The sequence below is a fragment of the Sinocyclocheilus grahami genome, unplaced genomic scaffold (assembly GCF_001515645.1).
Source record: "Sinocyclocheilus grahami isolate Dianchi unplaced genomic scaffold, SAMN03320097.WGS_v1.1 scaffold411.1, whole genome shotgun sequence".
In the NCBI taxonomy this organism is placed as follows: Eukaryota; Metazoa; Chordata; class Actinopteri; order Cypriniformes; family Cyprinidae; genus Sinocyclocheilus; species Sinocyclocheilus grahami.
This window is the reverse complement of record NW_015505590.1, coordinates 138022-151294: the sequence shown is the minus strand read 5'-3', so window position 1 is coordinate 151294 and position 13273 is coordinate 138022. Positions and strand designations below refer to the sequence as shown.

General features: G+C 39.7%; 1 protein-coding gene across 1 annotated transcript in view; it reads right to left on the bottom strand.

The window, feature by feature from the left end:
* LOC107550986 (alpha-1,3-mannosyl-glycoprotein 4-beta-N-acetylglucosaminyltransferase B-like) overlaps window positions 1-13273 on the bottom strand; it is a 148667-nt gene that overhangs the window by 24296 nt on the left and 111098 nt on the right. Inside the window, exon 8 of the mRNA XM_016232461.1 lies at window positions 10771-10885. Within this exon, the coding sequence (XP_016087947.1) occupies window positions 10771-10885 (115 nt within the window). The remainder of the gene's footprint in view (window positions 1-10770; window positions 10886-13273) is intronic.

The following is a 13273-nucleotide window of genomic DNA, read 5'->3' as shown; positions in this document are numbered from 1 at the left end:
AATTGTTGAATAAAGTTGTTATTTTTGTTTTCTTGCCGCACAAAAGTATTCTTGAAGCTTCATAAAATTACGGTTGAACCACTGATGTCACATGGACAGTTTTAACGACGTCCTTACATGTTTCTGTGCCTTGATGGTGGTAGTACCCTTGCTGTCTATGCAGGGTCAGAAAGCTCTCAGATTTCATCAAAAATATCTTAATTTGTGACCCTGGACAACAAAAGCAGTCTTAAGTCGCTGGGGTATATTTGTAGCAATAGCCAAAAATACACTGCATGGGTCAAAATTATCGATTTTTCTTTTATGCCAAAAATCATTAGGATATTAAGTAAAGATCATGTTCCATGAAGATATTTTGTACATTTCCTACCGTAAATATATCAAAACTTAATTTTAATTAGTAATATGCATTGCTAAGAACTTCATTTGGACAACTTTAAAGGCGATTTTCTCAGTATTTAGATTTTTTTGCACCCGCAGATTCCAGATTTTCAAATAGTTGTATCTCGGCCAAATATTGTCCTATCCTAACAAATTTAAGATTATTTAAGACAAATTTAGATACATTTAAGCTGAATTACTTATTTATTCATCTTTCAGATGACGTAGAAATCTCAATTTAAAAAAATTTACCCTTATGACTAGTTTTGTGGTCCAGGGTCACATTTGTGTTCCGAAGACGAAAGTCTTACAGGTTTGGAGCGACATGAGGGTGAGTAATTAATGACCGAATTTTCATTTTTGGGTGAACTAGCCCTTTAATTATATCAAATCGTATAAATATAAAAAAAAAACACAGGGATATTTTTTTCCTTTCATAACTGGAATTATAGATGAATTCTTTTAGGGTTCATCACGCAGTGAAAGCTTTTGAACTGCTTTTGTCATTTTGCACATTATCAAGACGATAATCAGCCTATCACGCACCCCTACATCCAACATGTTCTCACTGATTCTCAAATCAGAACTCGGGGCTTAAAGGAGACATATTATGCCCCTTTTTACAATATGTAATATAAGTCTCTGGTGTCCCCAGAACGTGTCTGTGAAGTTTCAGCTCAAAATACTCCACAGATCATTTATTATATCATTTTGAAAATGCCTATTTTGGGTGGAAGCAGAAACGCGCTGTTTGTTGTTTAAATCATGTTTATAGCGCTGAAATCATGCGTTTTAAACCATACGAGTTAAAACTTCTGATATACGGTTTTCTGAGGGCACACATCCGAAGCACACGCACAGAAAGCGGCTGTCACAGCATGCGAGTACTAAACTAAGTTCTCATTCACACACAAATTTACGTTAAAAACACACAAGTTACAAAAACAGTGGATTATGTCTATGAAGGTAAACCGCTGGGAAATAAATCGCATGTTTATTTTAGATCTGTGTGGCAGCAGCAATATACAGTAAATAAATTAATAAATCCACTGCTCTGTTGTCTCCTCTGAGGCTGGGACTCTAAAATAGTGTTCTGTGCTCATCTGTGCAGCCAAAGACAGAACAGTTAGCATGTTTTGCTCAAACTTTCTCCATGACATTAGAACTAATATACCGTTGTCACTTGCGAAAACACAATAACGGCGCCGTGGGTGTAAACTTACAGATTATGGGGCGGTAATATTATAATGAGATCCCTTTGCCACGTCACCAAGGGAGCGAAATCAGACGCGCTCGTTTTCTCAGACTCTTGCAGAAAAAGGCTTACCTAAACAAGGTTACTGGGTTAATCTTTTTCATGTTTTCTTGGTTGGTAGATGCACTGGGGACCTGACTATAGCACTTAAAACCTGGAAAAGTCAGATTTTCATGATATGTCACCTTTAAAGAAGGTTTTCCACCTGTAATTATGACTTTGTGGTGATGTTCATCGTAAATTAATTTTTCTGGCATGACTCGAAAGCACATAGTAACAATCAACAATCAGAACCTTAGCATTGACATAGTAGTACATAAACAACCAACCATAAGAAATCATATGGTTGCTCAAGAAATCCCCTACAGTAGGAGCTACTACGGTTTCCAATATTACCCATAAACTCCTAACATGGTGGTGAGCTTAGTATGGGCAACGACTCTTCACAATTACTTCAGAATATGTTAAAATGGAGTTGTGTGTGTGATTGTGTGTGTGGGTGGCTGAAATGACAGTGCACTGAAAATGTGTGTGTGTGAGAGAGAGAGAGTGTGATATGGGCAGAGAGCAGCATCAATCACAGCTTCAGTGCTGCTTTGGGACCTATTAGAGTAAAAGAGCAGAGAAAGACTCTAGAGAAATGTGTGTGTGTGAGAGACAGAAATGAGCTGACTTGAGAAAGGTGTTAATACCCAGAACCGACTGGGTCATACGCTCTGGTGTTCAGTGCAAGAGTGTGAAATGCATCATGGGGATTTATCTTTGCTTTGGCACGTCAACTTGTTTCTTTTCTGCTCTTAGGGCATATTACTCTCAGCCTCATCTGGCTTGGCAGCCTTCTTGCTTAGATTATTACAAAAATAATCAGAACTCTTGGACAGGGCGGGTAGGCCTGAGACGGAAAAAAACAGTTCACACCAGCCTAACATGCTTTAGATGTGTTGTTGCTGCTTCAAGACGCCCTACCAACGGTTTACAAGCAGGAGAGCAGCTCCACTAGCAGACAGTACAAAGTGTCAACCATCTAGACCAGCTTGGACCAGCTAGAAGCAAGCAGGGCTGGTTATTTTGACTTATTTGTTGCTCATCACATGAGCAGGTCATGAGGAGGAACATGACGAAAACACATGAGCTCAAAAGCAAATGGATCCCAACTGTAGTCGATCTGAACCGAAACAGACTTGTGTTTGTCTCTTGACCGTGAAGGCGTGGCTGATGTCAGAACGGTTTGTTTAAATTGAGTCAGCTAACAATGAACAGTTTGTTTGCAGCCAGACCTTGTGATTGAGTAAAAATACTCATTGAAAATGTATTTGAATACTTGTCAAACCCACACAACATCAGTCAACAAGGCAGCACAGATAATTAGTTGCTTGAGGTATCGTAAACATTTTACACCATTTATTGAAGTTTATTTATAAACATACTTTTATTAATTACTAGTTAATGATGTATTAATTAAAACTAACATACACAGAAGAAATGGGAAAACAAAGATTATCCGATTTACTCAACAAAAAGTACAAGCAAATTGTTTTTCTTTTAAACTCAATTTCTTTATCTTCGATTAATGTAATTCTCTATGTGCAATCTACTGGATTAAATTATGCAGAGCGAATGTGAACCAATCTAGTACATAAACTGTAACTGAAAGCATGCTTTGCATGGGACTTAAAATACGAGTAAAATGTTGAAATTAAGTATTATTTTATCCGTTTTGGAAAAAGATGGGAAAAGAGGGAGACTTGATAATGCTTAATATTCCATTATGTTGGGATTTAGAACGGTTTTTCACTGCAGTGAAGAGTGGAGCTTTTGCTTAAGAGTGAGGACAGTATACATTTAGAGGTTGATTTTGCTGTTTTACTCAAGGATCATTGAATAATTATCTCTTGGCATGCTAATGTACTACTGCTAGCTAACAGTTCAAGGTCATGGGTTCAATTTCTCTGGATAAAAGCATATGCCAAATCCACAAAATGTAAATGCCTGTGAGGATCGGTTGCTAAGTGCTGAGGTTTTCCTATGGGGTGCTGTAGACCTTTTTTAGATCTCTGAAGTCACGCCATCCTTGCATCACCCGTTTTAAACAATCACTTCCTGTCTCAAAACAGGTGTTGTTCTGATATAATAGAGTTCATGCCATCCTCATTTTCTCTACTAACTTGCAGACTCATTGGCCCAGCAGTGAATAACCACTTCTCTAAACCGAGAGCTCTCAAAATCAATCCTTTTCCCCATGCCATCCCCTGAGGCCCTCAGCCAGCTTGACACAGCACTGATCACCATCATCAACATAATTAGCCTTCAAATCAAACACAGATCATAAGAGAGCAATTATTTTGGCTGCCATTTCAAAATGAGCTTCACAGATTTTATTTGGAGAGGGGAGAGTTTCAGACTCCAGTTTCTCTAATTGAACCCCAACTGACTGTCAAGACTTACTCAGAGTTTAGATGCTGTTAGCCAAGTTAAGCTTATGGAGGAAATGGATAAAGCATGGCAAAATGTACCAAAAGAACAGGGATGGGCAATTAAAGAAATATTGCCTATAGTTTTGTAATTATTTTCTCCTGTTGTGCAACCCCTGTGTAACTTTCTTTCTTCTGCAGAACACAAAAGGAGGTACTCTGAAGAATTCACTACTCAATCTTTTGTGAGTGAATTATTCAGACCAGTTTTATAAACTGGATCAGCTGATTAGATGAGCGACTTTCAGTTTGTTTCTCACAGAACCGCAGCTGATTGTGTGGTCCTCCAGTCACATGCTTTGACTGGCAGGAGACGACCAACAATAATCTGGTGAAGAACAGAAAACCCATGTGACCTAAATAGCAGAGAAATCAGAGCAAGGGAAAACAGGTGTACACCAATACACACCATGCTGATTGCAATCACAAACAGCAGAGCATGAGGTGAGAGCAGGGAAGGAAAATATGACGGAGAATAATAGGAGGGATCAAACCTGGCTCATGACAATAGTGTTCACACTCACACCATATAGCCAAAAACATGTTAAACCATATAACATGCTGTGTAGTGTCATTTAGTGATAACATGTATATACTGTCAATTGTTGTACTTTACTTTGGCGTTTTGTTGTTTTTTTTACCACAATGGATTTGCTAACAATGGATGTTTTCTGAAGATTAAAAAAAAAAAAAGAAATATGAAGCTTATAATTTATAAATGCACCCACATTCATTACTCTGTAAAAACTTTTATTTGAGCTGTAAAGCCATAAAATTGTTATTGTATTTCACACGGAAATTTGTTGTGTGTGTTTTTTTTTACACTGAATGTGTGAAAATGCCACACATAATATTGCTAACTATTATTACTAGGGGTTGAACGACTTCTGATTTTTTAAAGTCGACTAGTCGCTGATGACGTCATTAACGAACAAATACTGTAAGTCTGGAGCTGTGATAAACACCTTGTGCACAGCTATGGCACATGACACGGCGCTGCCCACATGGCTATTGCTCCTATAACAGCTCATTTTTATCAGTTCTTTTGTCTTTGGGTCGTTATATTTCTCTCAGATTTCTGCTCGTTCCAAATCAGATACAGATAAAGTTGCACTATTATATTTATATGAATTAGTGAGAGCAATTGCGTGTGTGAATTAATTCTACCTGGCAGCGTCTCCCACAATGGATTTGCTAACAATGGATGTTTTCTGAAGATTAAAAAAAAAAAAGAAATATGAAGCTTATAATTTATAAATGCACCCACATTCATTACTCTGTAAAAACTTTTATTTGAGCTGTAAAGCCATAAAATTGTTATTGTATTTCACACGGAAATTTGTTGTGTGTGTTTTTTTTTACACTGAATGTGTGAAAATGCCACACATAATATTGCTAACTATTATTACTAGGGGTTGAACGACTTCTGATTTTTTAAAGTCGACTAGTCGCTGATGACGTCATTAACGAACAAATACTGTAAGTCTGGAGCTGTGATAAACACCTTGTGCACAGCTATGGCACATGACACGGCGCTGCCCACATGGCTATTGCTCCTATAACAGCTCATTTTTATCAGTTCTTTTGTCTTTGGGTCGTTATATTTCTCTCAGATTTCTGCTCGTTCCAAATCAGATACAGATAAAGTTGCACTATTATATTTATATGAATTAGTGAGAGCAATTGCGTGTGTGAATTAATTCTACCTGGCAGCGTCTCTCTACTAGTAGTGAAGCTGTGTGATTTAGTTATTAAGAAATATATATTTGCTTGAACTTTTCAGTTTGTAAGCTATTTTATTGAGAACCGTGTTGACAAGGGGAACTCGTGGCCTAATGGTTAGAGCATCGGACTCATAACCCAAAAGGTTGCGGGGATTGTAGGTGGGGGGGAGTGAATGTACAGTGCTCTTTCCCACCTTCAACCACGACTGAGGTGCCCTTGAGCAAGGCACCGAACCCCCAACTGCTCCCCGGGCGCCGCAGCATAAATGGCTGCCCACTGCTCCGGGTGTGTGTTCATGGTGTGTGTTCACTGCTGTGTGTGTGCACTAAGGATGGGATAAATGCAGAGCACTAATTCCTAGTATGGGTCACCATACTTGGCCACATGTCACGTTCACATTCACATTCACAATACATTTCCGCGCTGAATGATTCTGTGTGATCGCGATCTGCGCGTGATGTACGAGCTACTGTCTGTAGCCTATGTGTGTGCGTTACAGTGCAGCAGCGCATTAGATTAGAACAGCGAGCCCAGCAGTGAATAACCACTTCTCTAAACCGAGAGCTCTCAAAATCAATCCTTTTCCCCATGCCATCCCCTGAGGCCCTCAGCCAGCTTGACACAGCACTGATCACCATCATCAACATAATTAGCCTTCAAATCAAACACAGATCATAAGAGAGCAATTATTTTGGCTGCCATTTCAAAATGAGCTTCACAGATTTTATTTGGAGAGGGGAGAGTTTCAGACTCCAGTTTCTCTAATTGAACCCCAACTGACTGTCAAGACTTACTCAGAGTTTAGATGCTGTTAGCCAAGTTAAGCTTATGGAGGAAATGGATAAAGCATGGCAAAATGTACCAAAAGAACAGGGATGGGCAATTAAAGAAATATTGCCTATAGTTTTGTAATTATTTTCTCCTGTTGTGCAACCCCTGTGTAACTTTCTTTCTTCTGCAGAACACAAAAGGAGGTACTCTGAAGAATTCACTACTCAATCTTTTGTGAGTGAATTATTCAGACCAGTTTTATAAACTGGATCAGCTGATTAGATGAGCGACTTTCAGTTTGTTTCTCACAGAACCGCAGCTGATTGTGTGGTCCTCCAGTCACATGCTTTGACTGGCAGGCGACGACCAACAATAATCTGGTGAAGAACAGAATATGACCTAAATAGCAGAGAAATCAGAGCAAGGGAAAACAGGTGTACACCAATACACACCATGCTGATTGCAATCACAAACAGCAGAGCATGAGGTGAGAGCAGGGAAGGAAAATATGACGGAGAATAATAGGAGGGATCAAACCTGGCTCATGACAATAGTGTTCACACTCACACCATATAGCCAAAAACATGTTAAACCATATAACATGCTGTGTAGTGTCATTTAGTGATAACAACATGTATATACTGTCAATTGTTGTACTTTACTTTGGCGTTTTGTTGTTTTTTTTACCACAATGGATTTGCTAACAATGGATGTTTTCTGAAGATTAAAAAAAAAAGAAATATGAAGCTTATAATTTATAAATGCACCCACATTCATTACTCTGTAAAAACTTTTATTTGAGCTGTAAAGCCATAAAATTGTTATTGTATTTCACACGGAAATTTGTTGTGTGTGTTTTTTTTTACACTGAATGTGTGAAAATGCCACACATAATATTGCTAACTATTATTACTAGGGGTTGAACGACTTCTGATTTTTTAAAGTCGACTAGTCGCTGATGACGTCATTAACGAACAAATACTGTAAGTCTGGAGCTGTGATAAACACCTTGTGCACAGCTATGGCACATGACACGGCGCTGCCCACATGGCTATTGCTCCTATAACAGCTCATTTTTATCAGTTCTTTTGTCTTTGGGTCGTTATATTTCTCTCAGATTTCTGCTCGTTCCAAATCAGATACAGATAAAGTTGCACTATTATATTTATATGAATTAGTGAGAGCAATTGCGTGTGTGAATTAATTCTACCTGGCAGCGTCTCTCTACTAGTAGTGAAGCTGTGTGATTTAGTTATTAAGAAATATATATTTGCTTGAACTTTTCAGTTTGTAAGCTATTTTATTGAGAACCGTGTTGACAAGGGGAACTCGTGGCCTAATGGTTAGAGCATCGGACTCATAACCCAAAAGGTTGCGGGGATTGTAGGTGGGGGGGAGTGAATGTACAGTGCTCTTTCCCACCTTCAACCACGACTGAGGTGCCCTTGAGCAAGGCACCGAACCCCCAACTGCTCCCCGGGCGCCGCAGCATAAATGGCTGCCCACTGCTCCGGGTGTGTGTTCATGGTGTGTGTTCACTGCTGTGTGTGTGCACTAAGGATGGGATAAATGCAGAGCACTAATTCCTAGTATGGGTCACCATACTTGGCCACATGTCACGTTCACATTCACATTCACAATACATTTCTGCGCTGAATGATTCTGTGTGATCGCGATCTGCGCGTGATGTACGAGCTACTGTCTGTAGCCTATGTGTGTGCGTTACAGTGCAGCAGCGCATTAGATTAGAACAGCGATTAATTTACCTGTACAATAAGCAGTTTAAAACGTGCATTCTCCCATTCAATTTCGAGCATCCAGTAGTATAATCACACATGTCTTGTGGAGCGCTTCCAGAGTATGCATTTATTTGTCATTTTAACTGTTCGGAAATGGAGCGTAAATGTAGAAGTCCTTCAAAGATTTCTTATCCTGTTGCGCCCTCTATAGGACCAGCGACTAGTCGACGTCAAGCTTAAAGCGTCATGGCAGAGCACTGAAATCGACTAGTCGATTAGTCAGAGCAACCCCTAATTATTACATCTGAAAACACATACTATTGAAACAGTGAACATTTTAATATTTACAGACAGGCCCCATTCACTTACATTTCAAGTGGACCATTGACACTCCTAATTGGGATTGTAGATAGAGTGTCAATGGTCCATTTGAGATATAGGTGGCGGTAATGCACTTATAAGTCTGCGATCTGCCGTAAAGCAAGAAGAAGACGCGTCACGCGCCGGCTGAAGAAGAAGACGCGAACACGCTCAGGACACGCTCAGGACAGTTCGGACAGACTACAATGGTTTAAGTTAAAAATCTTCGTTTGTGTTCTACTGAAGAAACAAAGTCACCTACATCTTGGATGCCCTGGGGGGTAAGCAGATAAATATAAAATTTTCATTTTTGGGTGAACTACCCCTTTAAACATGAATCTCTCGTTACATTATTTCGACAAAAACAATTTCTGCATCCGAATGCTTCTTTTAACATATAGTTTATGAAAAACAGTATGTGGATTACATAGTATGCCCAAAATTAAAGGTGCTGTATATGTAAGTTTTTGACTCTTCTTAAGCCTAAAAAAATAAGATAATATGTTTGTAGATATTTAGGAAACATGTTATGTTTACATAGCTGTTTCTCTGAAAAATAATGCTATAGCCAGTAATTCTACTCTGAAATGTGCGTTTCGGGCAGATTCCAGGTCAGAATTGCAGTAACCATTTCAACCGCTAGCTGGCAATATTACATACTGCACAATGCTCTATGAGCAGAGGAACATTAAAACACAGTAAATCAACTCATCAAATTACAGTGCAAGGCTCGTCGCGTGTCCTCAATCTTGCAAGCCCGCGTGAGCGTCGAGTGTGAGTAGGAGGAAGCGGGAGATACGGCTCTCTCAAATATTTAGAATTTGGACTGCAGTACCCATTTCAACAGTTAGCTGTCAGTCTTACATAGTGCACCTTTAAAGGTGCTGTATGTCATTTTTTGACTGTATTAAAGCATAAAAATACCATTCTAAACATCTGCAAACATATTAAGTTCACTTGTTTCTCAGAATAACAATGCTACAGTCAGTTATTCTACTTTGAAATGTGTGTTCTGTGTCGGAATGTCGGTTTTTGTTTTGGTCTCTGTGACTCCGCCCACTGCCAATTTATCCAATAGTATTTCGACACTCTGGGTTGCCAGTTGGCAGAAAACAAAGCGTATTGTAGCCATGGAAGCCAGCAAACGAACTCGCTCAGAGATTGCAGATTCAACCCGACCTACTGTAAAAAGCCTCGGCATCCACCTAAAAATCATCTATGACCAGAGGAATAATAAACATGTATAAAACAACTTGTCACTTTACACTGTAAGGCTTGTTGACTAACACTGTCAGTTGTGCTCATTCCTTGCTCCATCTTGCAACTCATATGAGCGTTGAGTCTGAGGAGGAGGCGGCGGCGGGAGAAACAAAGCTTTCCAATATTTTGAATTTGGGCTGCAGTACCTACTTCAACCGCTAGATATGACATCCTGCACCTTTAACAGTATTCATAAAACAGTAGATGAAAAGTACCCAGATGACCTACTACATCCGCTGAAGAACAGACTGACACTTTACTTTATCTTTTACATTAGACGGTATGCGATTGTGAATGCAGTTAAAGTTTTGTTTTTGGATAGACTGGCATATTGGCAATACGGTAAAACAGTATCAGTTGAAAACAAATGCTGCAAAACAAAAATTCATTATTTTCTCTGATCTGTGTGTAAAGACTGTTTCTAGGACTGTCAGGTTTGGGTCTGGCTCTTGTGTCACCACGACTCTTGGAAATTGGTGGAATATAACATGCACTTTATGAGAGGTTGTGACAAATCAGTTTCAAAGAGAAAACAAAATCCCTTTCTAGTCCTATACAAAGATGAAGCATTGAAAAAATGTCTTTCATTAGCGACCTCAACAGTTCATCCACCTCTGGTGACAGAACCAGCTTTATAAGTGGTTTATAAGGTTGGACGTCTATTATGACAGTGTTCTGGTAACAGTGAGAAGGATCTTTCTGTTTGGAAGAATTCAGTGTGAGTTTGGCTGTGCTCTAAGGGGGAGAATAACACACACCGACAGCAGTGTAAGACACAGTCCGCAGTCTGAGTTTGAGTAAGACTCACCGATGAAGCCCAGCTGGGAGAATTCAAGAATCATCCACTCCTCTGACGGCTGCTGCAGGGCGAAATTCTTCATCGTGGTGAAGTAATTTGGCCGTGCAACAATGTCATCCTCTAGCTGTGTGTGAGAGACAGAGAGCGAGAGAGAGAGAGAGAGAGAGAGAGAGAGAGAGAGAGACAATGCTGAAGGAAGACAGGCAGCTGTGAAGTGGATTTGAATAATTTGCATATAATCGCCAACAACTTCAATTCTTTTTCTGGGTATCTAAGGCTAAATTATTTAAAGGTGTGTCATTTTCCATAAGTTAATATACTTTATTTTATACCCTCTTAATGTAGAGACGAATATAAGTAAACTCTTCATTAGTTGACTTCCTGAAGAGAGTAAAGGCCTGCTCACACAGACATGAATGTTCATATGATAATTTGGTCTAATTTCCATGTGCATTTTCTGTTCAGCCTAATGGGAAAGGAGAAGGAACTCAAACGGTTTCAAATGTTAAGATTTGTGTGTTCACTAATACAACAGTCTTGTTGGCTAAATCCAGGATCTCTTTCGGTTATTCACTGTATTAATAGTCTGTTCTTGAGCTCCACCAAGTCAATGTTTACGTAACAGCATTTCTGGATCTGAAACAAAAAGTGCCAGTTTTATTGGTTGGCCACTTTTTTGTTCACAGTGCAATGGAAAAGAGATTGGAACCGCTCACATTGATGGCATTAAAAAAAACTATTTTGTTACTTGATAAAAAAATAAATGTTAACTAAAATAAAATAAAACATAAAAAATTCAGCATTTCCTATTTAATAACATGTCTCATAAAATAGTGCTTGTCTAAATAGATGCATTAACAGCCATTCATTAAAATGGCACAGAATTTTTGCACCAAACAAGTCAAGTAAACTGTATTTATATTGTGCTGTACACAATACTCGCTGGTGTCGTGAGTCATGCAGAAAGTAAACACTTTATGTTTAAACCTTACACTGTGCTTTTGATGGCATCTTGATGACACTTTTGTCACTTTTTTAAATGCTGGTGGAGTGCATTTTCTTTTCTTTAAGCACCCATGTTGAGTGAGCTTAAAGGGTTAGTTCACCCAAAAATGAAAATTGGCTTGTGTTTTACTCACCCTCGAAGCATCCTGGGTGTATATGACTTTCTTCTTTCAGACGAATCCAGTCGGAGTTATATTAAAAATTGTCCTGGCTATTCCAAGCTCTATCATTGCAGTCAGCGGGTGTTGCAGTTGAACAGTCCACAAGTCGTCAAATAAAGCTCGAGCATTCATAATAAAACGTGCTTCACACGGCTCCGAGTGGTGAATAAAGGCCTTCTGTAGTAAATCCATGCGTTTTTGTAAGAAAAATATCCATATTTCAAACGTAATAAACACTTTTCTCTCACTTCTGCTGACTGTCATACACTGAAGCAGTTCCGGCGGATGACGTAGGATGTCGGTGTTGCGTGATTAGTGACGAATGCGGAGAGACAACAAAACAAAACGCCGGTCACGAATTAGAAGTACAAACCGAAGATTTGCAAAGAAAAATGTCGGAGGATTTCGATATAAGCCAAGAGGAGACTGGTTTTCCTTTGCTAAAGTAAGGACACTTTGCTTCCTTTGCTCCTATTAAAGGGGGATTTCAATTTTTCCTTTCTCTTTGGAGTGTTACAAGCTCTTGGTGCATAAAGAAGGTCTGTAAAGTTGCAAAAGACTAAAGTCTCAAATCCAAAGATATATTCTTTATAAAAGTTAAGAGTCAACCACGCCTACCTAAAACGGCTCGTTCTAACACGCCCCCACATGTCTACCTCACAATGTGGGAAGATTTGCATAACGCCGCCCAAATATTCACGCAAAGAGAGAAAGCGTAACTTTTATTCTAGCTGTAGTTTTGTTGCTGCCACCATGTCGTGGAAGCGCTGTGTGTTTCGTTGTGAAAGTGAAACTACTTTGTTTGGTCTTCCAAAAGAGGACCATATCCGCTTTGTCATGCCTAGAGCTGATCCGTGCTGGTCGCTGAGGAAATACATCAACTTTTTGCTGTGGATCGCCGGATCGGCTTTCACCGTGGACGAAGCGGAGTCCAACCCGGGGTCGTCACATGGGGTTGCCGCAAGCCCGCCCGCCGCGCCGTTCTCAAGCGCACTGGCCGCCGCTCACTCAGGCCGGCCTCTGCTAACTCTAGGCTGCCGGCCGCCGCTAACTCTAGCCCCCAGCCTCCGCTCACTCTAGGCCGTTGTGTGTGACGCTGTTTCGTTGGCCTTCCAAAAGAGGACGCGACTAGAAATCAGTGGTTAAGTTGTATTTACAACACTGTTCCAGAACGTTCAACCCAAATATTCCGATGTGTCCAGCGCATTTTATGGAGGATTGTTTCCTGATCCTGGTAAAGTAGATTACAAAGCCGGCTGTTCTGACTCACAGACTGTAAGTACGTTTTTTATATATAAAGAATTTGCCACTGACGATTCAAACGCGAGTTTTGAGCAGTGTAGAGT